We start from the raw sequence: 27,906 nt of genomic DNA, 5'->3' as shown, positions 1-27,906 counted from the left end.
TGGTCCTTAATCGGAATATGGTGTGCATGGAAACAGTCATTTTTAATTAGCTGCTTCACATCCTGTTGTTTTATTGTGTTCAGGCTTTTCAGTGTCTGTGTTGCTTGTGTTTGTGGGTTTAGGCAACGAGTCACGCAGCCGACTGCGGGGCATGCAGACCCTACGCCTGTCCGGTCTGGACATCAGCGACTCGACACTGCGGCTGCTGCTCAGGCACATGCCCCTGCTGCAGCGGCTGGACCTGGCCCACTGTCGGGCCATCACTGACCAGTCCATCAACCTGCTCACTGCCACAGGCTCCCCTACCCGCCACACCCTCACCGAGCTCAACCTGGCAGGTATGGAAACTGAGAAAGTAGTTGTGTGTGTGTGTGTGTGTGCTTGTGCTCGCTCGTGTAAAAAGCTTGTTTGTGCAAACAAATTAAATGTTCTGGTCCTCAGTTACGAGTGGCTGATCTACACTCAAAGCTGTTGTGAAGTATTTTGGACACCTGTGATCATATTATTACATCAGTTATTACTGTGAAAAGACGTGGTCGACCACTCAATCTGTCTATCTCTCTGTGTGTATGTGCACGCGTCCCCCAGGTTGTCATAAGCTGACCGACGCGTGTCTGCAGTTCCTGAAGCGTGCGTCTGCGCTGCAGCTGCTGGACCTGCGGGGCTGTAAGGGGGTGACGCGGCGCGCCTGCGAGAGCTTCATCTCCGACCTCTCCTACTGCACCTACTTCTGCATGACGGACAACAAGCTCATCCAGAGGATATCCTAACAGTGTGTGCCCCACACACACACACACTATCCACATGCGCCCACACTCCCCCCCTCTTCAACACACACCTGACCGCAGCAGCCGTCACCGTAAAACACCCACAAATCCTCCTCGATGTCGATGACACGAGTGAGTGAGAGAGGGAGGGAAGAAGCTGCAGCAGCAGCGGCTCCTCTTAACAGTGTCTGGGGCTGGAGGTCACGAGGAGTGGTGAAGTGAGTGACCAGTGGGACTTCCCTTGAGATGGCGTCATGGATGGGATGGCTGGCAGACAGCGATGGCTCCTCAGAGAGAGAGGGAGAGAGAGGTACTCTAATGTCTGAGCTGGGCTCAAGTTTTTTTAAGACTGAGCACTGGGCCTGTACGACGAGAGTCCTCACTGTGTGTGTGTGTGTGTGTGTGTGTGTGTGTGTCTGTCCGTAACCAGAGGAGAGCGAGCTGTGTTCAGTAGATGAGAACAGCTGTTTGATGAACAGCTGAAAGTCCAGCCAGTGGGAGCGGAGCGTCTCGTAGCATTGCTATGTAGGGGATGAGGTTTGAGGCCAGCGGCAGTGAGCCTTGCAGTACGTACGCAAGGCATCACATTCTGAGGCGGTGGTGAGGACCTTTTCCTTATGCCTCCACCAGTGCCTTCACCAGAACCTGAGGTAGCACAGGCCTGATGGACCGCCAGTCAAAGTGTGTGTGTTGGCCTACCCTCTGTGGGGTGTCCGGTGGAAGGGCCCACACTCCAAGCCTGGTGCCAACTGAGAACTCTGCTTTCAGCCAAACTCGCTGTGTGGTTTTTACACAGCCTCCCTCATCGTGTCTCCATTCTCTCAACTCCTTTTCTGTGTTTTTGTCCTGGGGTGTCTGTTCTACAATTCCTGTACATCTTCAAAAACCTCTCCCCAAACTTCACTTTGGACAGCATCTTAATAGGTCTTCATTCTGCAACACCAACACTGTTCTCAATATCTTTTGTTCTTTTTTGCAGCATTTACATTGAGTGGTACATTGCTCTGTCTTTTACCCTGCTGTACCTGTAGTCTCAATTAAGGGTTGTTCATATTTTCTGTGTAAATTGTTTTGCCCTGTTATTAAAAACCTGACTTTATAGTAATATTGCTTGAAGCATCAAGGTGGCAGTTATTTTCTCAGAGGATGTTTTTTCCAAGAAATAATAAAAAAAATCTATTAAAAAAAAAAAAGCTTAAAATAAAAGACAATCTGAACACAGTGTCTGTCTTTTAATCCTAGAGTGCACTAACTGACTGAGTCCTAATAAGGAGGTTTTTGCTTTTATCCTATCTTCACCAGGGGTGGGCAACACTAACTTTGTAGGAGTTATCCTTAGCTAATGTCAGTAACATGGCTCTGTTGGCTGTTTTTTTTTTTTTTTTTACTTTTTAAAGGTATACTCTGCAGGTTCAGGTATTTTTTGGTGACTGTAGAGCTCCCCCTAGAGTCGCGATATATTTATATTTTACTCTGCTGTGGTAAATGGCCCACTTCTCGTGGCTTGTCCCCCTGTACACAACGAAAATGATTTCATTGTGGAGGTGAAGGATTAACTTCTAATTAATCTAATAATTAGGGCTGTAACGATATACGATTCGAAACCGAAATCGCGACATTAATATCTACGGTACTGTGTTGCGGTGTGAAAAGGCAGAATCGCGACACACCCTTTCTAGTGTTTCACACAGTGCTTTGCAGCTTACGCGGCCGCAAAAGCAACCCACAACTCCCGCTTTACTTATCGGTAGCCTACGTTGTCCAAAAACAAACAAATAAATAATAATTTCATACCTCTCCTTGCTTTCATTAGACTATGTGTGCAACTTTACCAAACAGTATAGAAGTAAACCCCCGCTCTCTCTCGCGCTCCCTCCCTCAATCTCCCTCCCTCTCCTGCTCAATGAACACGCGCGACTTAAATAAAACATTCACAATCGTGAAAGCAAGGACGCATAGACGACTAGCTAAATTACTATTAAATCCATAGACTATATATAGTTCTATATATACAGTCTATGATTAAATCCGCTTAGCATCATTAGCATGCTGCACATATTTGTTTAAAACTCTTGCATTGAAGTTGACTGATCATCTCAATACCAACGTTTCCCAAAAGGGCCTGTCCCAAGGAAAACAAGTATTACCTTGAAACTTAAACACACATGGGGAAACTGAACAGTCCAATCAGTAGACTATGATAGGCTAAGCTAGCCAACTATGCTACTTTGTTAACAATATTTCCAGGCTTCAACCAGACAGCTGAATTAAAAAGAGGTAGAGTTGTAATAAAAAAATAGTAGGCCTAGGCTATAGGCTAATCTGCATAAAGTGTGCTGTCATAAATATCAGTCATTCAGAAAAATATTTTTATATCAGGATATAAAATAATAGATATATTATCTTGTAATCCTCTGGTGTTCTAATCTAAGTTAATATACTATTATTATACTAAATGTTATTTAATAAAATGTCTAGCCCCCCCCCCCCCCCCCCGAAACGTGGGTCAAAAATCGTGATACAAACCGAATCGTAAGGTTGGTGTATCGTTACAGCCCTACTAATAATCTAATCTAATTAAAAGTATCACCAAGGAGCTATTGACAAGTTGATGTTTCACGATTCTTGCAAGATGTCTTCATGCCGCTGTTCTTGAAGATGCATGGCTGTCATAGTGACTCGCTAAACATTTATGCTGTATGGCTATGGCAAATTGGCTTCGTAAAGGTTATATTGAGGTGAATATCTTGCATAATGTACTTTTAACATTCAATAGAATTAATTTAAGGGAAATAAATATTTTTTCCAAATAATTCTGCTTCCAGTATCCCACAGGCATGGTCTGACAACTTGTGAGTGTTGAAAATGAAAAGAAGAGACTGTCTTAAGGAAATGCACTCCACATCTACAACCCCAAAACAGAAAAAGTTGGGACAACGTGTAAAATATGAGGGAAAAAAATTATGTAATAATCTGCAAATCTCTTAAACTCCTATTTAGTTGCAAAAAGGACACAGACAACATATCAATATGTTGCAAATGACAAATTTGAAATTTTATGTTGATTTTGAATTTGATACAAGCAACATGTTTCAAAAAAAGTTGGGACGGGGCTAACAAAATGCTGGAAAAGTTGTGTAATGGAGGAATATTTCACAACTAATTGGGGTAACTGGCAACACGATTGGGTATGAAAAAGAGCATCCCAGAGAGGCAGGGTCTCTTAGAAGTAAAGATGTACAGTAGGGGTATTCATCACTGTGTAAACCTGTGTGCACAAATGATGAAACAATGTCATTTTAATGCTTCTTAAAGGAACCATATGTAAGATTGTGGCCAAAACTGGTACTGCAATCACTTTCAAATTACTCTAGAGCGGTGTATGCCATCCCCCTCCCCCCTGACTCGAGGTTGCCAACCCGGATGCCGAAACACTACTGACTTTGTGATTAGTAGATAGGTGGAGGGTGGCGCATCAGGGCAAAACATGACATGACATCAACATCAGTTGAGGGCTGCAACTTCACTTTTTAAATGACAATATCCTGGCCGGACTACTGTTGTCAGTGATATAAGTATTTGAAATTAACATGATTTCTTAATGTCTAGTGACATATCAGGGCCATTTTATGATTAATTGAAATACATTTCTTACATATGGTTCCTTTAAGATGAAATTGTGAAGTATTTACAGATACGGATACAGAAAATACCGCCGTCTTATCTGGGCCTAAGCTTGTTTAAAATGGACAGAGGTAACATGGAAAAAAGGTCCTGTGGTTAGACCAATCAAAATTTGCCATTATTTTTGGAAATCATGGACTTATCTGGGCTAAGAGGAGAGGGCCTATCCAAGTATCCAACCTATACAACTTGTTTTAGTACTCAGTTCAAAACTCAACATCTATGACTGTGGAGGAGCATTAGTGCCTACAGCATGGGCATCTTTTGGCAAAGCACAATCAATTCTGAATGATGTATACAGGTTTTGAGCAATATATACTGCCACCCAGGCAATGTCATTTCCAGGGAAGACCTTGAATATTTCAGGAAAACAATGGCAAAATGAATTCTGCACATATTTAAACAGTATTTCTCCATAGATGAAGAGTCCAGGTGCTAATATGGCAAATTGTCAAATTAGGTGCACAATGGAATGAAAAACATTAATTTCATGTTTCAACTAAGAATACCCCATACTGTTGAGCAACAGAAATTCTATATCGGGGAGTAATGGGACAACATTTCATTCTCAAACCTCTAACAACTGGTCTCCTCAGTTCCTAAACATTTACAGAAATTAAATGTTAAATAAAGAGGTGAAGCAGCACAGTGGTAAACATGCTCCCGTCCCAACTTTTTTTGAAACATGTTGCTGGCATCATTCAAAATTAACATTTCTTTTCCATGAAATAGTCCAAATCTTCCTTTTCAACATTTAATATGTTGTCTGTCCTTTTTGCTGCTAAATATGGGTTTACGAGACTTGTATATAATCACATTCTGTTTTTATTCGCATTTTACACAACGTCCCAACTTTTTCTGTTTTGGGGTTGTATCTGCCAACAGCTACCGTTATGCAGCATATTTTTGGGGGACATCCAACCTTGCAGCTGACCAGCTGTGGTGGCCGCAGGAAATAAATTTATTGTTGGCTTTGAAATAAGATGTGTCAATGTGACTAGGGGATGTACCGGGCATTTTAAACTGGACTGTTCCATTACCTGCCTGAAATGGCTGTAGAAAGGAAATGGTCATAAAGCACAGGCGTATTGTGAAATGCACATGGACTGGCAGTTAATGTTTTGTTTTGTCTTGTTTGGTCCTGTCTATTTGTTTTTTTGTCTGTTCATATTCCCTTTGGGACAATAAAAACAATAAATAAATAAATAAAAAATGAAGTTAAATGCATAGGCCTATAGGCAAAGTTTAATGACCTTGAGTTTATCAGAGGTCATATGTGGTTTTGCAAATGAAAAAGTGAATTCAGCACCCCAATATTGACTAAACAAGGCCATTTGTTAACTTAATTCATCATTTTAGTACATTGCATTGCTTATAAAGCTGAGAAACTGGGTTCAGCTGGAACGCTTACAGCCCCAAAGTTCAATGACCTCAAGAGGTCACCAGAAGGCAGGTAGAGCTTGTCATATTGAATTCAGCACACCCAAATTGACAAAATAAGACTAGTTGCCAACTTTGTCTCAAAAATGCCTGAGGGTGTCACAATTCTGGATTTTGGCACCAGTCCATATTAGAAAAGGCAGCACCTGGAAGATGCATCTAAAGATGTTGGTCAGTCAGATTGAAGCCAATTATGCATGCAAAATGTAATATAAAATGCTCAGCTCCAAAATCAGCCTGTTTTTACCTATAGGTTTTCAGCGCATGCTAGCTAGAGCATCAAGAAGAAAATGAGCCAAAGCATTTATTCAATAAAAAAAGCCTTGTCGATTGTACAAAAGCTCAGATAATGTTATAAAGTAATTGAAAGTATCTGGCATGACTCCTTTAAGCAACTGAGTATGATGCAGAGAAACCACAAACATGCACCATTATAATGTTACTCCAGGGTCCTCAGTAAACACATGAAATGCAGTGGCCAAGGCAATGTGTTGATTTTTTTTAAGTTGCTCAGACTTTTCTATGAATGCATTGATTGCTCATACTTTTCTCTTTAATACGGTAAGTGTGATCTAAGTATTGACTGAAAAGTATGAGCAGTTTAGAAAGAAATCCAATGCCTGTGAGATCTACTAAGACTGTCTGCAAGATTTTTTTTAAACAGGAAAATCTGAAAATAATCAAAAGAGATATTTTAATACTGTTCATGATGGTCATTTATACATAACGTGCAGTCCAATGCATGTACTGGGATGATGTTGACAATCTGTTTTGCACTGCACATTTTAAAACCATTACCTGAACTCAGCTGCCCAACCAGTAACTGTTAATACTACATACTGTACATTGTTTCCCGTTACAGTAAAAGGGATATATACATTACAAAGTAAACTCCAAAATGAAGTTATAAAGCACTTTTGTGCTATTAGACTATAAACATAAGGGTTACATAATAGAGTACATCTACAGTCAGGCTAAGCTGGGCTCGTGTTGAATGAGAAGGGGTTGAGTTTGTATCCTGTCCCACTGTAGAACTTATTCTGAAACTCCACCCTTAAAGGAAAAAGAAAAGAGGGGAAAAAATCAGAGAAATCTAAATTTGCAAAGGTTAAGCATGGCAAAGTTATCAGTGACATTAGGTTTATGACAAAAACATGAAAACTAACTATTGTATTAATACAATAACTACAGTTCTACTATCCATTTTTCTGTTTCGATGGTCACACAAAAAAAGCTTCATAAAAAAAGACACATTGGCACTGTACACTGGATTCCGATATGTAGTATTCACCTAACCATCACCATATGCTCCAGTATAAACAGCACTGGCCTCACTTTTAAGGTCTACATTTCACAGGCATGACAATGTAACCAATCAGACGTATTTGTAAATTCCAGAACACAACATACATTTTGCCTTCAAAAATCTGCAAATGTCGTTCTTTCAGTCTATTGTAGTTGTTTGAAACTGCCGCTGCTGAGCGCCACTGATGTTTTCCAGACTCATGAGTGGTGTATTGTTTTCACTTGGAAGGGAGAGTGGTGGGTGGAACTGTGAATGACTCATTTCACATACAATGCAGGGCAGTTGATCTCCTTACTACAATGTGTGTGTGTGTGTGTGTGTGTGTGTGTGTGTGTGTGTGTGTGTGTGTGTGTTTGTGTGTGTGTGTGCATTGTTGCTCTGTATGTGTGTGTTGAGGCTATAAACCCACCAATGTAGACGCAGGGCATGCAGGAAGGCTGAGAGGCCCTCCATGACGAGGAGAATGGAGACAGTGAGCATGGCGAAGAAGGAGAAGATGACCGCCAGCACCACGGAGCCTATGTAACCTTGCCATGACAACGAGATTCGCATCACCATCACCCACAGTACCTCTGACAGCTCTGCAACACACACACACACACACACACACACACACAAATGTATGGTACTGATGCACAAAATGTAGCTATCTGGTTTTGGTTTACTCCGAAGTAACACTGTTTTTGATTGTGTGTGGGTATATGTCCTGTACCTGTTGTTTGTAGGTAGGAGGATATGTTGAAAATTATTTTTGGATGTAGACCAATGCCCACATGCCTATGAAGGCAGTCTTGTTCATTTTTGAAGAAAGTGAAAAAATTCCTGATACTGACCCTAACCTCTCCACGCACACAACTAATATCACATGATACCTAAAAGCATTGTTGATAACAGCAACAGACCTGACACAACTGGGTTTTCGATAAATCTGACATTGCATGCTTTCCATTAAATTAGAGTGACTGAGCTGTTTTCCGCATGATTTATCAGTACAAGGAAATCAAAACTTTATGGTAAGGCAATAACCTGGAAATCTATGCAAACTGTGCAGTTCCTACGTACGCGAAATTTAACAAAATTATTCCTATGTACGCAAAATTAAACACAGCCACGTTGAAGCCTGCAGTAATGTTTTTCACTGATGTTATGGAAGTCCACTCTGCTAATTGTTTTTCGAGAATGTTGCACAAAACTTCCCTCCATGCAAGACATCATCAGAAACACTGCTGGCTTGTGCGTCTTCACGCGCCCTCTTTACGTTCGTCCTAATGCCTGTTAGTTGTCCGTGGATTGGCCTATATTTGCCATTGAAAATGGAAACGTCTTTAGACATGGAAAATCGATTTTACAATCGATTCAATGAACACTTATGTCTCAAAAATCAAACAGGATTTTTTCACAAAAGTGACAGCCCTAGTGTGCGTGCGTGCATGTACTCACGGGAGTGGGCCAGGCTCAGGGCCCACAGGCGCAGGTAGGAGGCCGTGTTGGAGATGCAGCCCAGGCAGTACTCTATGGTGTGGATGGCCTGGTGCATGAACACCTCGGCCCCATCAAACTCCTGCAGAGGGATGGAAGGGGAAAATGCATGACTCACACACACATGCTGAACTGGAACAGTGAACAGCATGTCTCACTTCTCAGCTCCACACCCCTGCTTGCTGTCTCACCCTCACCCCAGCTGTCCTCCTCCACTCTGGGCTTCCTCTCTCACACCAGGTCTTAACTGCATGCGACGCGGGCCAGCGTCAACAACAAAACAATTCAAATCAGGTCGATTACTTTGTTTTAAACTAGTTTCCTCACTGGATGTGATGCAACGCATTGTTTTGAGCAGAACTTTTTCTTTTTCTTTTTTTTTCTGTAGCCCGTGTTAAAATGATTCAATTTGAACGAGTATAAGTATATATACTCTTTTGATCCCGTGAGGGAAATTTGGTCACTGCATTTATCCCAATCCATGAATTAGTGAAACACACACAGCACACAGTGAACACACAGTGAGGTGAAGCACACACTAACCCGGAGCAGTGAGCTGCCTGCTACAGTGGCGCTCGGGGAGCAGTGAGGGGTTAGGTGCTTTGCTCAAGGGCACTTCAGCCGTAGATGTGGGCATGGGAGAGCAGTACTCAACCACTTCCCTGACCCACATTTTTCCTACTGGGTCGGGGAACCGGCAACCTTTCGGTTACAAGCCCGAAGCCCTAACCAGTAGGCCACGGCTGCCCCTGAGAGACATGATGCAACAGAAGTGTATTTTGAACAGAGTCAGTGTGGACAGAAAGTGCAGTGTGATATTCAGACACTTGGGACACGGTGTCACACACACACATACACACACACACACACAGCCATCAGCACTCACTCATCTGTCAGCTCATGGACTCATCAGGCATAGCCACAAGATCATTCAGACAGCAGTTTCTTTTCTTGCTTTTGGCACATACCAAAGTGGACACATTCCTAATACTATAATCAAAATATGCTGAGGAAATCATGTATTTCAAATATTACTACACATAAAATACCCAGACAGGTAGATCAAGATAAGCAGATGAGATGAGCTGAGTCATAGATATGAATACGTACAGTATTCCTCCTAATAGAACTGAATGGACAATGTGTTATCTATGTATTTATATCTATGAGCTGAGTAGTGCTGATGCACTGTGACCCATGTCCCAGTCTCGCTCACCGCAGGCTCCCGGCCCCCGTCGCCCTCCAGATCTCCCTGCAGGGTGTTGATGGAGCTGGTGTCTGTCATCACTGGAGCCTGCTCCCTCTAGTGTCATAACACATGGGTCACATCACAACAATGTGGATACAGCTATTACACATTAATGTTATTATGTATCCTACTACATACAAACATGATGCCTTTAACCAATAGACACATTCTCACTCTCCACAGTACACACACACACACACACACACACACACACACACAGACACAGACACACACACACACACTGCTCTTACAGTGCTGCTGCGGGCTCTTCTCTTGTGCTTCAGGTAGAGGTGGAGGGGTTTGCCCAGTAACAGCACGGGCACCGAGCTCAGCGCCAACACCACCAGCACCCGCTGCACAATCATCTGGTCCAGAGTGCAGAGGACAGAGACGAGAGCCTCTTTTAGACAACAGCAAAGACACAAAGACACCCGCTATACAGCACTGGAGCTATTACCACACACAGTGGCTTCTCAGGATCTATGTGTGTTAGTGAGTGGTCTCTGTGAAGACTGGCTTTTAAGCACTGAGACGTTGTATTGATGGTGCTCTTATGGTCGTTAAAGGAACCGTATGTAAGAAATGTATTTCAATTAATCATAAAATGGCCCTGATATGTCACTAGACATTAAGAAATCATGTTCATTTCAAATACTTATATCACTGACAACAGTAGTCCGGCCAGGACATTGTCATTTAAAAAGTGAAGTTGCAGCCCTCAACTGATGTTGATGTTGTCATGTTGTGTTTTGGCCTGATGCGCCACCCTCCACCTAATTACTAATCATGAAGTCAGTAGTGTTTCGGCATCCGGGTTGCCAGCTCTGCCAATCGGGGGGGGGATACACCGCTCTACAGTAATTTGAAAGTGATTGTAGTACCAGTTTTGGCCACAATCTTACATACGGTTCCTTTAAGCTCCAAAGCTTCTCCATAAAGAGCTGATTCCACTGCTGATTCTGTCAGTGTTTCCCCTCCCTGTATATCTGTCTTTTTTCTCTGTTCAAGGGGAGTCTTATTGGTTTGTCTCACCTGCCCGGGGTAGAGTGGCGGGTTGTCCGGGTTCTGAGCGAACAGGAACATGTCTATAAAGTGGATGAGAATGCTGGGGGCCCGGTCCGAGTCCCACGGCCCGAAGGCGACCCACTTGAAGATGACCATGAAGACCAGGTAGCCGAAGAGGCTGAGCATGAAGACGAGCTCGGGCAGCAGCACCAGGAGCACGCTGCTCAGCTGGCCAAAGTGTCTGACCGGGGGGAGAGGAGGGGGGACACGAGAACAGCAGGCAGAGTGAACACACAAGGTCAGGACAGAAGCCAGAGGAGAAAAAACAGCCTGTGGTAATGAGCAAAAAAAACATCTGTTTTGTGGACCTGAAAGTGGTTATAATCTAATGAGAAATCACACAGGCTGATGTACAATAACAGTGAAAGTAGATGGGTCTAAATATATTCTCACAGTGTATGGTCAGGACAACAGAATTGAACAGGTAATCAGCAAATCGGGTAGTCAGTATACCAAACACATAAAGTATGGCTTATGACCCAATAGGAAGGACTTAACACCTTGATGCCTTCAGGCTGTCAGAGGTGAGGCACGACTCACATGTAGTTGAAGAATGACAGGCACACTCCAAAGGTCATGTGGAGGACCCCAATGATGACAGACATCTTCATCTTGTAGGAATTGAGGAAGGTCAGGTGGTTATTGGCTAACCTCCAGATCTGTGCAAGCAAGGACAGGGAGAAAAGGGAATATGTATGTATTTGAAATCTCTCTGAGATTTCGCACTCTGGCGAAAGCATCACTTTTCCATCTGTTTTGAAAAGGGGCAAATGATGCATGCCAGGCGTGTCCTACCGGGTCAATGCCAAACGGATACGGCCCCTGGAAAACTCCTGTCACATTGGGGTCCAGGCTGAGGTACTGGTTCTCCCGTAGAGTGTCCTCACTGGTGGAGATAGATGGGTTAGAGTTAAAGGAGAATTCCGGTGTGATATTGACCTAAAGTGTATTGAAACATGATACCGAGTGTGAACGTATGTCTCATAGCCCATCTCGGCTTGTCCCCTGCACTCCAAAATCTGGCGCTAGTTAGCCGATGCTACCAACATCTTTTTCAATAGTGGTGCTTCGGCATCGGGCTAGCCATGCAAATAAATCACTGTTTTACACCCATTTACGAGGCTCAATGTATCTCCACACTTCATTGGTAGACTTCCTAGGGCCCTGACATTTAAAACGAGACATTGAGAACTTTGAAAAAGCACTGGTAGTTTACTTACAAGACGATTTATACAGACAGTATCTTCACGAAGTTTAACGTTTGCAGCCATCTTGAATTTAGTCACGATAAGTCGAGCAACGAGTAAGAATGAACAGGTATGATAAGGGATCAGATTCCAAAAATAATTCAGTGGAAATGCATGGATTCCAGTTTCTTCCAGTAGCAGCAACTGGAATCCATGCATTTCCACTGAATTATTTTTGGAATCTGATCCCTTATCATAGCTGTTCATTCTTACTCGTTGCTCGACTTATCGTGACTAAATTCAAGATGGCTGAAAACGCTAAACTTCGTGAAGATACTGTCTGTATAAATCGTCTTGTAAGTAAACTACCAGTGCTTTTTCAAAGTTCTCAATGTCTCGTTTTAAATGTCAGGGCCCTCGGAAGTCTACCAATGAAGTGTGGAGATACATTGAGCCTCGTAAATGGGTGTAAAACAGTGATTTATTTGCATGGCTAGCCCGATGCCGAAGCACCACTATTGAAAAAGATGTTGGTAGCATCGGCTAACTAGCGCCAGATTTTGGAGTGCAGGGGACAAGCCGAGATGGGCTATGAGACATACGTTCACACTCGGTATCATGTTTCGATACACTTTAGGTCAATATCACACCGGAATTCTCCTTTAACTGTGTCTCATAAGTTACAAGTGGGTGAAGTGAGGCTGATCCTTTAGTTATGTTTCTGCATCCCATAAAGATCTGTACCTCTGGTTGTAGGGCTGGATATCAAGATACTGCTGTGTGTTTGAGAGTGTGTGTGTGTGTGTGTTCATATATATGAATATGAAATACTTGCCTTTCAGGGCACGAACGTTCAAAAGCACGAACTTTTAGAAATATCCTGGCGTCATTTTAGTGACCAGGATAAATTTTCCATTGGCGTAGCGCATTTTAAAATTATACACAATCTGTGTACACAGAATTTCCTCTCCCCTTACTTCCCCCTAAGTACATTAATTATATTCTATAGTGACACCTTATGACCGTCCCAGGTAGTAACTAGGGGGCTGAAAAAGACTGCACGGTTGATGAAACTGCACATAGTCAGTCATCTGCTTCAAAGTCACGCTACCATAAGGCTAATAATAGCTGTGCCCTCACACTATCGCACGTGACAATTTACTTAAAAAAAGAGTTTCTACTCTTCTGGCGTATCGTGACAGGAGAACCATGCCAACTTTGGATGCTGTTATCTTAGACATACTTTTTGCAATACCCTCGATATACATATCGCTGGAAAGCTTAGTTTATGGTCGTTCATGTCAGCACAATAACTTAATTTTGTAAATTTTACCAAAGCGATTGGTTTCGCCTTGCAGGGTCACATGTGTGCCCTTCCAGTGGAAAAGGGTGCCATTTTGGAGTGCCCTCTATGCTGCCCCTACATGACAGTGTTCCAAAGTCATTTCCAGTACAGAATGCAGTGGAATACAGTATATATATTGTGTATTGTATATTGTACTAAAAGCAGAAAGTCCCAATGTAGGTGTTCCTCTAGTGGATAAAATATTATGCAGTAAATTAAAGGGTGTCCCTACTTGAATCAGTTTAGGTAAATGTGATAGGTGCCCTTACAATGGAAAGGAACAAATCCAGTAAAAATGAGATGTGGTGCCCTACAATCTTCCTTACCATGTGCCCTCTAGGGAAGGTTTTCCCAAAGTCAGTGCCATGACGTGAGTCTAGGGTGCCACCAAATACTTTTCTGTATTTCTGCAAAATCTGGATCCTGATCTGTATCTAAATAATCATGCAGGAGGACTGAGATATGGTGACCTATATGGCTACGTCTGTAGCAAATTGGACCAGTAGTGTACGTTATGCAAGTGGACACACACACACACACACACACACACACACACACACACACAGAGAAAGATTATATGTGTGTGAAAGAGAGAGCGCGAGCGAGATTGTACCTCCAGTTGTAGTGCTGGATCATGGGCTGCAGGTGCCACCCAGAGGGGAAGGGGCTGAGGCCTTTGCTGAAGCACTCGTTGTAGATGGCACCCGTGTACATGGAGAAGAGCCCCATCAGTAGGATCAGATAGCGTCCTCCAAACAGCATCTTCCAGATCTGACACGCACACACACGCACGCACGCACACGCACAAGGTAGACATGATCTCAGTGGCACTGCTTGGAGAGAGACCTTACAGTCAGGCACAGGCATTGACACCAGTCAGCTGAGCTGTGCTCCCCCTGAGCTTGATGGGGAGGTATTCCATTGTGTTTTTGATGGAGTGTGAACAGTAAGAATTTGAGCTTCATGTGAAAGGGGTTGTATGGTATGATGAAGTAAGCTGTGTTTTTGTTTTTATTTATTTACACACTGCCAAATATAATCAGCCGCACAGTGTAGCTGGGTGCTACCCAGATGAGCTTGTCACACCAAATGCTTTAGACTGCCAATCTTAGTGCTGACACAGAGAGCTGAGGTGATACAGAGAGAAAGCTCTTTCAATTTGAGATCCAACCACAGAAGCATGCCTGTTGTCAAGCAGGTCAGAAAAGACAGCACACTTGGATCTGATTAATCAGAAATAATAACATTGATAAACTAATGGAGAAGTGAACATAAAGTTGCTTAAAGAGCTTAAAGTTGTCATGTGACTGATTTGATTTCCACATAGTGGTAATTTGGACAAATGTTTATTAGTAACACCCCTAGTGAAACTGGAAGCCTACAGAGTGTTTCTAGTCCCCAAATACACAGCTGGGTTCAATGATTCTTATCTCATCTTTCATAATCCATATTGCCTCCATTGGAAGGGCCATTATAGTGTCCATGGAAGAACTGAGGTAAAAAGTGAAAGCTGACTGTGTCCTCACCTCATTGGAGTTGTTCCTCAGTTTGGGGTCCCTCTCCTCCAGAACCATCCACAGGGCTGCCACCGTCATGAGGAAACCGTGGCCCACGTCCCCAAACATCACCGCAAACAGAAAAGGGAAGGTGATGATGGTGTACACGGCTGGAGGAGGGAAAGAAACCACACACACACACACACACACAGAGAGAGAGAGAGAGAGAGAGAGATTGGTATGTGTTTAACACCTCTAATAACTGATAAATCTCCAACACCTTCTGAAAAATGATAAACTTCCAGGCACTGCTGTGTGTCCTGTTGACAGTGCAGTAAGCACAGTGGATAATGTGGTTATATGAGCGTGTTACCTGGGTTGACTTCCCTATAGCTGGCTATCCCATAAGCATCCACTATGCTCTGAAAGCCGGCAGTGAAAGAGTTGGTGTTGAAAAGAGTAGGCGGGGAGGTGGGGGCAGGAAGCCGATTGTAGAATGAATCTACTCCACTGCCACTCTTCCTCTGAGGGAGAGATGAGAGAGAGAGTGAGGGAGATGGGGGGGGGGGGGGGGGGGGGGGGGGGGGGGTGAAGTACACTGTCAGTGGGTCATGAGATCAAAAAAAGTACATGGATGGGTGCTACCGATTACCGTCTGCAAGGCAGAATATCTACACTGTATTTTAATAATAGAAGTAACACTATGAAACAATTTGCTACTTTCTGATGTTTTTAGTGTTTATCTTCCAATGTAAAATTACATGACTTTCCCTGACAAAATAACTGAATTTCCATGACCAACTGTAATGGTACATAAAAATTACTTAATTGACCAAAGATTTCAGAGCAGCCACATAGCATTCTAGAATCTTTGAGCGGGAAATGAATAAATGGGCACTGAAAAAACAAAACAGGGCTAACCACAACCACTCAAGCATCCAGTAATGGAAAAAGCTAATAACTCTAATAAACATCAATTCTGTCTGGGAATAGGTATGTAAAGTTTCCTTTAGCACTTTCCTTTAAAGTACAAGCTAAGCAAAGCACAAATAAGTTGACATTTAAAATCGGTCAAAATATGTGGCTTTTCTGTGTCGATGTACCTAACAAAGACATGAGTTGTCCCAAGAGGTCTCACACCAAATATCAAGTTGCTGTTGTGGGATAATTTTTATTTTCTCATTGAATGTTTAGTATACCTTATATACATATAGTGAAATCTAATTGTCATCTACTTACTCTGACCCTTGTGTTTTCTGAAACTCCTATTTTGGAATGTTTAGTTAAATGAACCCGTGTCACCGAACTGTGGGTAACCTTCAGGATGGGGGTCGTAAACATTTCTTATCTCTGTTAAAATACCAGATGGTTAAGTGGGGTCGTAAACATTTCTTATCTCTGTTAAAATACCAGATGGTTAAGTGACCACTGGAGGGTGACAACTTGTGATTTTCCATGGGTGTGGGGTAAGGGTATAAGAGTTGGCTTCACCCACAGATGTGCGGGCTTGTTACTTTGACATTTCATGTGTGTAACATGCTCCCGGCGTCGTGAATAAAGCTGCAGTCTCACACCAGTTGTCTTGGATTAATTTTGACCACACTGTCTCTTATAGAACTTAAACGGTGGTCCTTTTCCTTAAACAATTATTTTTAGTTGTTAGTCAATAGGTTAATGTATATTGGCAAATACATTTTATTACAAAAGTCCCTGATATTCCCTGATTAGAGTTGTTGACTTTTTAAGAGCTGGAAATTAATAAATAGGCATAAAAAAACAACGTAGGGCTAACAACACCCACTCAAGCAGCCAATAATGGTAAAGGCTAATAATTATCCTGATAAACATCAATGCTGCCTAAAAATACATTTGCATTAATGTATTTTGGCAAGTAGATTGTAAACTGCTACAACAAAACTCCCTGATATTCCCTAACTTTGCCCCAAAAATCACCAAATTCCCTGACTTTCCCTGTCTGGAATAGACTTTATTAAAATTCCATGATATTCCAGAAGTCCAATGACCCGTGGGAACCCTGATAAATACATGCGTTGTTCCCACACTAGCATTAAAGATGTGCACTATGTACCGTAGTTATGCTGCTGGTGTCTGCTAGGCTGCTGCATGCCTAGTAAACTAGCTAGTTTTACACCAAACCTCCACATGTCTGAGGTGCTGATTGAGCTTCTTGTTTTCTTCTAGAGGGCTCGTCTGCCATCATCCCAGTGTCATCTCAGTGTCCTGTGTGTTCCATCCCTCCTGGCCCCCTGTCTGTCCACCCCCACTCCCCCTACCGCTATCTCTTCATCCTCCTTCCTTGTCTTACCGTGCCCTCGATGAGCGCACTCTGCAGCAGCAGCAGCTTCCTGACGGGGCACCAGGCCTCGGCGATCAGGCACTTGTCGGTGACGGACGGACTGCAGAGGTTGAGCACCGTCTGCACGGCCTTGCACTTCCCCACGCGCACACGCCAGCGCGGCAGCTCGGCCAGCGCCCGGGCCAGCAGCTGCTGCAGGTAATTCTCTGTCTGGGAAAGCACCTGCAGAGGGAGACGCAGGCCGAGGAAGAGGAAGAGACAGTGGGCAGAGTGGCGGAGTTGGAGGACAGGAGAGAGAGAGAGAGAGAGAGAGAGAGAGAGAGAAGAAAGAGGAATTAGTGTGACCAGGAAAAACATTACGAGTATTTCTGATCGATCCTGAGAGAAACATTGCTAATATTTCTCATAGATACTGAGATGATGTCATGTGTGGCATGAAAGAGACAAATGCATCAAAGCAGAGAGAGCACAGGAGGAGAAAGACAAAAAGAAAAACATGTTCAGTGAGACATAACAGGAGACATAATTGAGGCATAACAGGAGATTGAAGACAAAAAAATGTCTTCAAATCAACGAACCTACTCATTGATTTTTGATTATTTCACATTCAGTGTTTATATCAAGTACGGTAATACCAATGTCACATCTGAAAATGATGCCCATTTGCCATTTTTCCTCTCTGTTCTCATCTTTCCTTCCTGTCTCTCACCGTTCTGATATCCAGTATTCTGCCTTGAAGTCCATGTAGAATCTCCTCCCTCTCAGCTGTGCTTTCTGGATAGGCAAACGTGTGCGTGTGAAAACTAAGGGACAGAAACAGGGGGGAAACATCTGTTACGAGCTTATCATTAGCATATTTTAACTTTTCTACTCTTTGACAGAAAAGATGTATCCACAACAAACGCACCAGTCACATATCTTTTTGACCTTCTGGCCAATCTGGTCGCCCCAGTACGAGATGAGGAATACTGTCCACTGAACCGTCTCGCCCTGTGATTTTTACACAGAAGAGAAACTATGATCAGTAATTCACTGCATAGTCATTAACAGGTTGAGCCAAATTTGTCATTTTTTACTTTGAAATAAACTTAAGAAATAAAGGATAGCACTTAGAGTGCTTTTAAAGAAAGAATTGTGAGTTTCTAGTTTATAATCAAGTATAATCAAGTTTATTTGACGCTCAGGAGGATTGAGCACCCAGTGGAGAATATACTAAGGTGTTGAACGTGTTAGTCTGGTCATTTTTTACTTTAAAAAAGCCGACAAGCAAGCAAGTCTTAAATGCATGACATTGTCTTACAGTGTCAGATATCTCCAGTCTCTCATCCATCTCCCAGAAGTCCACAATGATGTAACCTCGACAGGCCCGCCAGAGCAGCCGTTCAAAAGAGGGTACCTTCCACGGGTGAACCACTCCAGCCACAAAACTAGGAAGCAAAGCAGGACACTTAACCACATCTTCATTCCTCCCTCTGCTTCTACTTACAGTGTGTGTTAAATTAATATTAGGCAAACAGTGGTTGAATTTCTCTGACTTCTATGCATTGCTCAACCATCAAAAATTGGTAGAGAGAGTAAGAGAGTATTCTCTCTTAGTGTCATAAGGTTTACTGAGGTAGGACATCAATGCACGGCAAAATGCCAGCCTTAACACAAAAGCAAACATCTTCACTTACATGCTCGAACACAACACAGAAATTAAACAACACAATATATTAACACTAGAGACAACACACAAAACTGTGTGCGCTGGTCCCATTTCCTTCACTCTGTTGCTTTTCTGATAGATGGTACTGTGGACTGCTTACAACCTAATTATCGAGAAATGAAAGCAATGAAAGTACACTTAACTTAGTGCAGCATATTCATAACTATGTTGTAAATGTCAAGTGGTGTCTCCTTTCCTTTTGCCTCACAATTTTGCAGTAATAGTCCAGTTTCTGCACTTGCAACAACAAAGCTGCGTCCGACTTCACCACAAGGAGGTCGGATCATGTTCATGACTGATTCCATGAAGGTAGGCCAAACCAAATTTGATCTGCTTTGGTGTGCCAATTAATGCATATGTGCTCCAACTGTGGATAAGGTATATTTCTAGACACCAGAGAAGGTTCCAGAGAACAGAGATGTGACTGAGAGTTTCCGACATAAGAGTTAGGAGGTGGGAATGGTGAGAGAACGATCCAGTGCTTGAGCATTGCTTATAACGAAAGAAATACAACCATCTTTGATCATTTTCAAAACATTCAAAACATTCAAACATTCAAAGACATTCTTGCTACCTCAGTCTGACGTCTTGTCTGTTATCCAATAGCGAAGCTGTTTCTACCGTTGTAGGAGGCGGGGGACCCTTATGGGAAATAAGAAATAAGGAAACATCAATCACTGGAAAACATCAAACCAAAGATGGCCGCAATAGAAATTCTGAGTTAATATGCTGGTTGGGTGCCTGTGGTCTGCTGCTTCACCTGTGAAGCTGTGAGGGAGTGAGTTTGGATCAACACGCCTCTGTATTGGCTGAGCTGAGTCAGCTGGTTCCTCAGGCTATCTCTGTTCCTGGACACCTAAGCAAAGAAATCAAACTGAAGTCAAAACCTGGACATTATTGCATCTAACCAAATCAAATCCAAATGGCATATGCTTCTCTCCAATAATATTATTATTTAATTATTATGATTAATAATAATAATAATAATAATAATAATAATAATAATAAAATGTGTCTTTATTCATCTAAATTCATCTGTTATACCCTCAGTATGGTACAAGTCTTTAATGTTTCCTCAGATATGAGTAGAGTCCCATATGGACCTGATTAATCAAAAGCTACAAAGTCTAACAAGCTTAAAATGGTCAAACAAATTGTACAGTCTCAAGATATTCCATAAAAAGGTTCCAAACTCCTATTTGTGAAACACTGCTGCACATACACAAAGGCCTCACCTTTCTCTTACACGCACACCCACACACATACACAGCACAGACCCACATACATTTACATTTACATTTTACATCTACAAATTTGGCGGACGCATTTGTCCAAAGCGACTTATAGCAATGGAATATAAGATTTAGGCTATTAACATTTAACATTAAGCATTTGAGCTACACTACAGCAATAGAATACAATTTAAGCAATTAACATTTAAGCATTTTAAGATTTAAACTTTTAAACTACAGGGCTACAGCTACAGCTACAGCTACAGCGTTAGAATAATGTTTACAGTACAGTAATGTCTACAGTACAGAGGAGTGATGGTGGGAGGTTTATCTTGGAGTAGGTTGGTAGGAATAGGGTCCAGTGGGCATGAAGAAGGGCTACAAGCACAACCACACACACGCCCAGCAAACACACACACACACACACACACACACACACACACACAACCACACACATACCCAGCACACACACAGACACACACACAGACACACACACACACACACACGCACACACACACAGATCTACACCTCTCTCAGCTCTCTGGCCAGTCGCTCGCTCTCCTCCTCAATGGCCAGCAGCTCTCGGGGCTGTGGGGCCGAGGGCACCGGGCTCGGTATGGGTAGAGGACCCGTCAGAGGTGGGCACAGAGAACGGCTGATCTCCTGCTCCAGAAACGCTGACGGAACAAGAGGCAATGAAAAAGAGCATGTACTAGTCGTCCCCTATCTACTGTATGTTATAATGTACTGCAGCGTCAAATAGTGCAATATGAGCTTACAAAAAGTTTTCTCCATCTCCTCACATCTTCTTACTTCATTAACAAACTTCCGCTGAAAAGCGTTGATATTTGGATTCAACTGTAAGACAAAGGAGTCAATGATTAAAAAAGGATTCCCATCACATAATGTCATGATGAACAGTTGCAACCAAAAGAGGTGGAAACGCTCACGTCTCTAAATTCAACCAGTCCCAGCTCTCCAAGTTCGCTGACACAGTTGTATGCTGCTCCTGACTGAAGGAAGAGCTGAACTAGACAAACCTCTTCACTCCGGAAAAGAGCGCCCATGGTGGCCTGAAAAATCAAAAGGGTGGGTGGGGATTAATTTGTCTTCTTACAGAACAATTTTAGGGCTTTAGGTAGAAGTCATACTCGGATATGAAGGTGTTTAATGCAATTACAGTGCAATGACATGTCTTTGTAGCTTGGTACAGTTTTTGCAAAGTCTGCATGGCTTGTTAATGCACTTTTGAAGAAGCCACTATAACGTCTCTATAGACTAGGCTACTGTTTGTCTGCAAAGACCCTCCTCATAGAGTGCTAAATAAAATCCAAAAACAATGACAGTAAACTGCACAGAACTTCATAAAGAGTTGAAAAGATGTTACCACCACCATGAGGCAGGCAGCCCAAGTTTATTTCTCATGTGACAACCCTGCAGTTATGTGTTATTGAGTTTTCGGAGTGGTGAGACAGATACATGTGACAGAGGGAAGAGACTAGATTTAATCAGAGTCAGATGAGAGAGAATGCCCACAGAACAACCACTGACAGGACTTTACAGATTCCCCCAAGTGTGAATGAAAGTAGAGGTCTGTATGGAGATAACCTATGCGTGAAGAAATCTTCATTCCTCATTACTGTTTGGCCAACTTAGCATCCTCAGCATCTTGTGCATCTTGCACAACTTGTTCGATGTGACGAGTCTGATGTTTGACGACCATGCTGCGATGTTCTCTTGTGAACTAACTTAGCGTTGAAATCTACTTCAGCACCGTGTAGCTAGTCAATTGTCACGAATATAATCTACGTTTAGTATATCTTCATTAAAGCGGCCTCACACACAGCTGGTAAACAAGCCTTTTTTTGTAAGAGCAATGCCGGCTAGCCCAGAAGCTAACGTTACTTCTGAAAGCTAAATACTACCGGTATGTTATAGCTTGTATGCTACATATGCATAACATTGTGTCGCACAGCAAGGACGCCCAATATCTCAACTCTGTTGATTAGGATCCAACTGATGTTATCATGCATTTGTCAAACAAGGCATCAAGCAAGCTATAGGCTATTCAAACGAAACAACGAGCAATAGCAATGCTTCACTTCATCTTCTTGATAGAAACGTTACATGACAGGCAGATATCACGTCAGTTACCTACAAGCTAGCATTAGCTTAGACCATATAAAGTAAACTATACAGTATACAGTTTAAATCAAACGTGGAAATCATAACCCACACGCCTACCGTGTAATATGAGCCGTGTGAATTCAGCCGGTACTTTGAAGCACGTTAGAACCTTATTTTCACCATCTCCCACTGGCGTCTGCTAAGGCCAGCCCATGAGCCTACATAAAATGCGCCCCGTGCTCATGTAAACTAAGGACTACAGAGAGCCGCATCTAACGAAGTTAAACCAGTTTGGGAACTCTAGTGATCCATATCTGCATCTCAAGCTTCTGATTCCACGTCGGCTTTATGGTTGAATGTTTTCGTAAGGAATATTGTAATTATTTTATTATAACACAATTTAAGTCTAAGCAGTGTAGTGGAACACATTCCTGATCAGTGCATGACAGTTTTATTATAAGTCAAATGTCCTATTTTGGTCAAGTGTGGACAAGTTGGGACACAACCCAGCCAACACTCAACTCAGCTTCGACACTCAACTACTTTTACAGTTAATTCAAAACACAAAAATCTGATTTTACAATATGGCTTTGTAGAATGCATTAAAACATTCATTATTGCATAAGCTACTTTGAACAATAATCTATCATTTGTATGAGTTTATTCTATGTATGTGGCCTGTGTGGAAGAGATTTAGCTTAGAGTCTGATATAAGGTTTTGTCTTTCTCTTTAGTAATTTATTAATCTCTACAGAGGTCTCATATGCATCAGGCAATCAGGATACAAAGAGAAAGTCTGTGCACCAAAAAGACAATCAGTTGTTTTTCACATTTACATTTATACCTTGCATCTCATAGTATCATCATCATTGTATCATTGTATCATTACACCTCCCTGCACACACACATGCCTTTGTCAATACAATGTGTTAATTAAGAACCAAGGGCATTAAAACTAAGAACATTTCTATTGTCATACATGATTTACACACCAGTTACCAGAACAGAAATATACAAATAAAAATAACTTTAACCCTTGTAAGGTGTTAGGGTCTGTGGGACCTGTTTTCAATGTTTGCTACAAGAAAAAATTAGCTATTTATCATTTCTTTTAACTCAAACTTATTGGCCTTGGGTAATTTTCTGTGAACATAAAAATAACTTATGCCGAGTGTGGAGTAGCTCTGGAAATTCACAATTTCGTCGCTGTTTTTTTTTTTTTTTTTTTTTTAAACATAGTCCAGTCCATACAACTTCATTTCAATTTCGAAAGAAATACTGGACTATGTTTTTTTTTTAAAAAAAAAAAACGGCGACGAAATTGTGAATTTCCAGAGCGTGTTACTCCACACTCGGCAATCGACTCCTACCTACGGACTTTCCCCTAAAGATGGCAGCTGCAGCAGCAACATTTCCGAAAATGGTACTGGCTTGATGAAATTCATTCTGGACTCTCTATCCGACCACATAAAGACCTCGGGATACTTCGGTTTGGCTTTAAGGACCCTCTACTCACTACCACATAAGTGTAATGTTGTTTGGAACTGTAGAAGAGGTATAGAAATAGCGTTTTGTGGCGGCGAAATTACTTGCCCTGGTCACTTCCAGGCTAACGAGTTTTGACTAAAAACGCTAAAATCGAACTTTCTCAAAACACATCCGAATGACATGATTTTGATGTCAACTCAACGTATGTACTCCCAATCATCCGTAAATTGATCTAAAGTGCATTTTACTCCGGATAATTCCTTTAAGCTTAAAAGCTGTAACAGAAGAGTCCATTCAATACTGTAAGTATAAGCACAAACATCACAAGATTAAAGTCCATCTTTGTCATTTTCCCCTCACATTCCCCCTTTTTATCATTTGTAATAACCATCACATCAGACACAATCCGTCTTATATTCATAAGCTTTTCTTGAGTCATATCATTAAAGGTGGTAGCCATTCTTCATCTTCCTTGCCGTCCATTTTTAAAACAGTGTACCGGACCATTTGCAGTCCACACTTTGTTCAACCAAGCACATGATCAGGGGTCTAACATAGGGTATAACACAACAAACCACAAATACTAACAGAATACTCAGGGCCAAAAGTCACACTATCCAGCCTTTGAGCCCTGGGATCAAACCAGCAAGCCAATCCTCCCCACCCCCTTTTGTCACTCTTGTAGATCTTGTGCCAATTTTTTCCTGTCCTCTATACCTTGATCAATCGCTCCTGCATCGTTCTCAGGTATACAACAGGTATCTCCAATCATAGTGTACACACCTCCTGCGGATGCAGTCACCATGTCCAAAGCCATTCAAGTCTGAACCAGTCAGTCTGATTGCTCTAATGTCTTCTCTGGTGGCTTTATTAACAGTGACTGTGTCGTTGATAAATGGCATCAGTTTATCGGTTGACTTCTACCTCTTTAGCAACTTCCCCAATGCCTACCCATAGGAAAATGCCCTGGGCCATCCATTCTCCCTTATTCCAAATGCAGTGATCCAGGGGTGGTCGTCCGGAGCAAATGACCCTTCTGCTGGCATTGACGGCATTGTCCTCGCGAGCTGCTACGGTTGTTGTTGTTGTGACCTCGTCCGTGGCCACGTCCTCTGCCCCTCACAGTCTGCAGATTTCCCACAGCATGCATCATAGTCAAAATGGCTTGTTTTACCTCCTTCTCATCTTTTTCTTTCTTCTTTGTCTGGCAAGTTTGGCACATTTTCTCTGCATGGACAGCATGCCGTTTGACTTCCATCAGTCTGGCCTCATCCCAGCACACACATGTTCTTCTTACATCGGCAGCGATGAGCTCCAGCAGTCCTTGGACTAGTTGGTTGTGGAGATGAGCCTCCCAGGGGGTCAGCGTTCCTGAGGGGTAATCCTCTGGCTCCTCCAAGTCACTCTGTGCCCTATACACTTCCACTAGAAAAATTTGTTTACCGTTTCGTCAGGCTTTTGTTTACAAGTTGACATTTTTGTAATATCCATGTGGGGTGGAAAAACATCTTTAATGATCATACAGAGTCCCTCTATCACAGTCCTGTAGGCAGTGTTCTGTTCATTTGTCCAGTCCACATGTCCTCTTCTGACGTCCTGACGAGGAAATCTTCCAGACAGTTTTACCCACTCTTCCGCCCTCATCTTCAAGGCCAGCATTTTCCTCAGTTCTGGCATAGTTGAGCTAAACACCTAGACCTAGGCCAAGAGCTCAGTTGAGAATTTACTCCCAGAGTCCCTTGGGTGTGGGAGGTGAGCCATAGCGTTCTTGATCTCCCTCTCAGTCCATGGCCGATACAGAAGCAATCTCTTCTCTGGTCCAGCCACCTTCGCCATAGGCAGTGTGGAGAGAGGGGACTCATTGATGAAGTAGGGTCGTCCTCCTCGTCACCAGAGAACTGACCCCTTGAGTCGTAGAATTGGTCACAGTAATTATATCGGGGCATGCTCTGCCTTTGGACTGTTGATCTTTGGTTGTCCAATGCCCACTCCTGTGTTGTGGAGTCGGGGGATAGTTGTTGGTGCTGTTGGCTGTATGACGAAGGTTCAGCACGTCTGTGAGGTCGCTCCAGGGTCGCTGAGGTTCCAGGGTTTGCTGGCTGGACATACACAAAGACCATCACTATGCATTGCTATTTCCTGCACCATTTTCGCTGTTAACTTAGATTTCCCTCATACAACCCCTCTCTCATTAAGTTTGTCTTCCATACATTCTATCTGTCTCATTTTCAGACTTCCATTTGAGGGGAAGCCAAATTCATGTACAGTACCCATGTATCAAGTGGTGCTACGGCCCTTTGACCATACCTTTCTTTCATCTAGTTAGATTTTTGATTGTTACTTAATGTCCCACCCATGGCTATAACTTGAGGTATCTGTTTTCCCTTTTATTATGCGTGGTCTTCATTACACTTATGGTTAAGTTGAGGCGGTTGCCACAACCCTAGATTGCCAACAGAGATACTAGGGACTACGGGGGAAACTATATGTCCCTCTCTTCTTCCAAGAGCCTTATCTCCAAGTCCAGTTACCTCAAATCAGGCGCTTCTACACTACGGCAAAGCCCATTTACCTCAGATTTAGCAATATGGAGAAGCCAAACAATTTCAGTTATTCCTCAGATCTGGCACTTCAACATTACAGTGAAGCTAAACAATTTTGAGGTGCCTCCAATCCTACGTGGAAGCAGCAATTCAGTACTGATTGACCCACCCAAATTATAGCCACGGTGTTATACAACCTAAAATTATTACCTTAATTTAAAACAAATTAAATTATGTTGCCTTAAAGTCAAGTTGTGTTATTTCAAACATTATATCAGACTCTTTCTCACCGTTTTATTTGGTTGAGGTGCCCTTGTAGACCCTTGCCCTCTTCCTTCTTGGATTCCTGTGGAGACGGTCCGGTCCTCAGGCTAGATCCCCACTCTGGTCTCAACGTGGAGAATATGGGGCTGGGGAATTTGTCCCAGGATGATCAGTTACCTTTGCCTCGAATTCCGAATGCTGTCAGCCAAGGAAAGCCATCCTCGTCGCCATTTATGTGGAAGAAATTTAGCTTAAAGATCTATAAATACTTAGTCTGAGATAAGGTTGTGTCTTTCTTGTTAGTAGAGATGGTGCACCAGAGACAATCCGTTGTTTCTCACACACACATTTATATCTTGCATCGTATAGTATCATTGTATCATTGTATCATTACACTTCGCTGCACACACACATGGCTTTGTCAATACAATGAGTTGCTTAAGAACCAAGGACATTAAAACTGGGTTAAGAACATTTCTGTCGTCATAGTACATTGATTTACACACCAGTTACCGGAACAGAAGTATACAAATGAAAAGAACTTTAAGAACTAGGTTAGGCGGCAATGGAAGAATGAATTCAAAAGACAGCAGAAGTAACAATTATAAGGAACAATGCAAACTAGATTAAAGCGATGGCTCGGAGTAATTTCACCCTAGGGTCCTTTGCACCATGACCCCGAGCCAAACACCCTCCCAGAACCTTTTTTCCCTTGGTCGAACCCTGGTCGAGTAGCGCTGTCAGAAACTAATGACGTTCTGCAGTCGTAATGGAACCAACTTTTATCTCGTAAATTACCCCACTAATAATGCCCTGAATGGTACGAAACTTCTGCAGTAGTAAAACTATGACCTTTAGTCCAATAACGAGGCATTAGAAAGTTTGTAAGTGCAACAGGAGTTTATTTAAATAAGACTTGCCTGATTATCTGCTACTATGCTGCTGCGTCGACGTTTCTTCTGTGATTTGGGAAAAGCCCGTAAAAGTCCTTGCAGAAAGCGATTACATCAACGTTTTTTGGTATATCCAGTTTTAATTTTTTTTTTTCCTAAGTGTTTACAACTTAGTGTTAACTAATAATTGTTGCAAACTGGACTACGAACAAAATATTAGTGCATTCCTGGATCTACATCCTTATGCATGCTTCCTGCCAGGACTTTTACGGGCTTTTCCCAAATCACGGAAGAAACATCGACGAAGAAGGAGAAA

General features: G+C 42.5%; 2 protein-coding genes across 8 annotated transcripts in view; one reads left to right on the top strand and one right to left on the bottom strand.

The window, feature by feature from the left end:
- kdm2aa (lysine (K)-specific demethylase 2Aa) overlaps window positions 1-1,872 on the top strand; it is a 21,552-nt gene extending 19,680 nt beyond the window's left edge. For all 4 annotated transcript variants that reach the window (XM_042102911.1, XM_042102884.1, XM_042102900.1 and 1 more), the window contains 2 exons: window positions 123-338; window positions 589-1,872. In XM_042102911.1, coding sequence (XP_041958845.1) covers window positions 123-338; window positions 589-770 — 398 coding nt within the window. In that variant the 3' untranslated portion in view covers window positions 771-1,872. The remainder of the gene's footprint in view (window positions 1-122; window positions 339-588) is intronic.
- Window positions 1,873-6,182: 4,310 nt separating this feature from the next.
- tcirg1a (T cell immune regulator 1, ATPase H+ transporting V0 subunit a3a) lies at window positions 6,183-27,052 on the bottom strand. Of its 4 annotated transcripts, none has more exons than XM_042103180.1 (21): window positions 26,724-27,052; window positions 21,226-21,348; window positions 21,055-21,133; window positions 20,804-20,952; window positions 19,804-19,899; window positions 19,618-19,685; window positions 18,636-18,762; window positions 18,243-18,325; window positions 18,045-18,138; window positions 17,345-17,557; window positions 15,392-15,542; window positions 15,049-15,188; window positions 14,136-14,293; window positions 11,786-11,876; window positions 11,531-11,649; window positions 10,958-11,171; window positions 10,177-10,290; window positions 9,893-9,979; window positions 8,638-8,758; window positions 7,607-7,778; window positions 6,183-6,944 (listed from the first exon to the last, which is right to left on the bottom strand). In XM_042103180.1, exons 2-21 carry the CDS (start codon window positions 21,340-21,342, stop codon window positions 6,866-6,868), a joined length of 2,472 nt encoding a protein of 823 aa, XP_041959114.1. In that variant the 5' UTR covers window positions 21,343-21,348; window positions 26,724-27,052; the 3' UTR covers window positions 6,183-6,865. The 4 variants fall into 4 exon arrangements, with proteins under 4 accessions (XP_041959114.1, XP_041959118.1, XP_041959111.1 ...); XM_042103184.1 differs by lacking the exon at window positions 26,724-27,052 and adding an exon at window positions 22,520-22,710 and having other exon boundaries at window positions 9,893-9,973; XM_042103177.1 differs by lacking the exon at window positions 26,724-27,052 and adding an exon at window positions 22,520-22,707.
- Between the last annotated feature and the right edge of the window lie 854 nt (window positions 27,053-27,906).

Source organism: Alosa sapidissima, chromosome 1 (assembly GCF_018492685.1).
Source record: "Alosa sapidissima isolate fAloSap1 chromosome 1, fAloSap1.pri, whole genome shotgun sequence".
Lineage (NCBI taxonomy): Eukaryota > Metazoa > Chordata > Actinopteri > Clupeiformes > Clupeidae > Alosa > Alosa sapidissima.
The sequence above is the reverse complement of the archived record's forward strand: the minus strand, read 5'-3'. Positions and strand labels throughout refer to the sequence as shown.

What these genes read in the sequence shown, in the direction of transcription:
- tcirg1a (XM_042103180.1), bottom strand. Translation starts at nt 21,342, where the DNA reads ATGGGCGCTCTTTTCCGGAGTGAAGAGGTTTGTCTAGTTCAGCTCTTC. An exon ending in ACTCCCTCACAGCTTCACAG is followed by an intron (nt 19,686 to 19,803) that starts GTGAAGCAGCAG and finishes ATTTCCCATAAG; the next exon opens with GGTCCCCCGCCTCCTACAAC. An exon ending in CTATAGGGAAGTCAACCCAG is followed by an intron (nt 15,189 to 15,391) that starts GTAACACGCTCA and finishes TCCCTCCTCCAG; the next exon opens with CCGTGTACACCATCATCACC.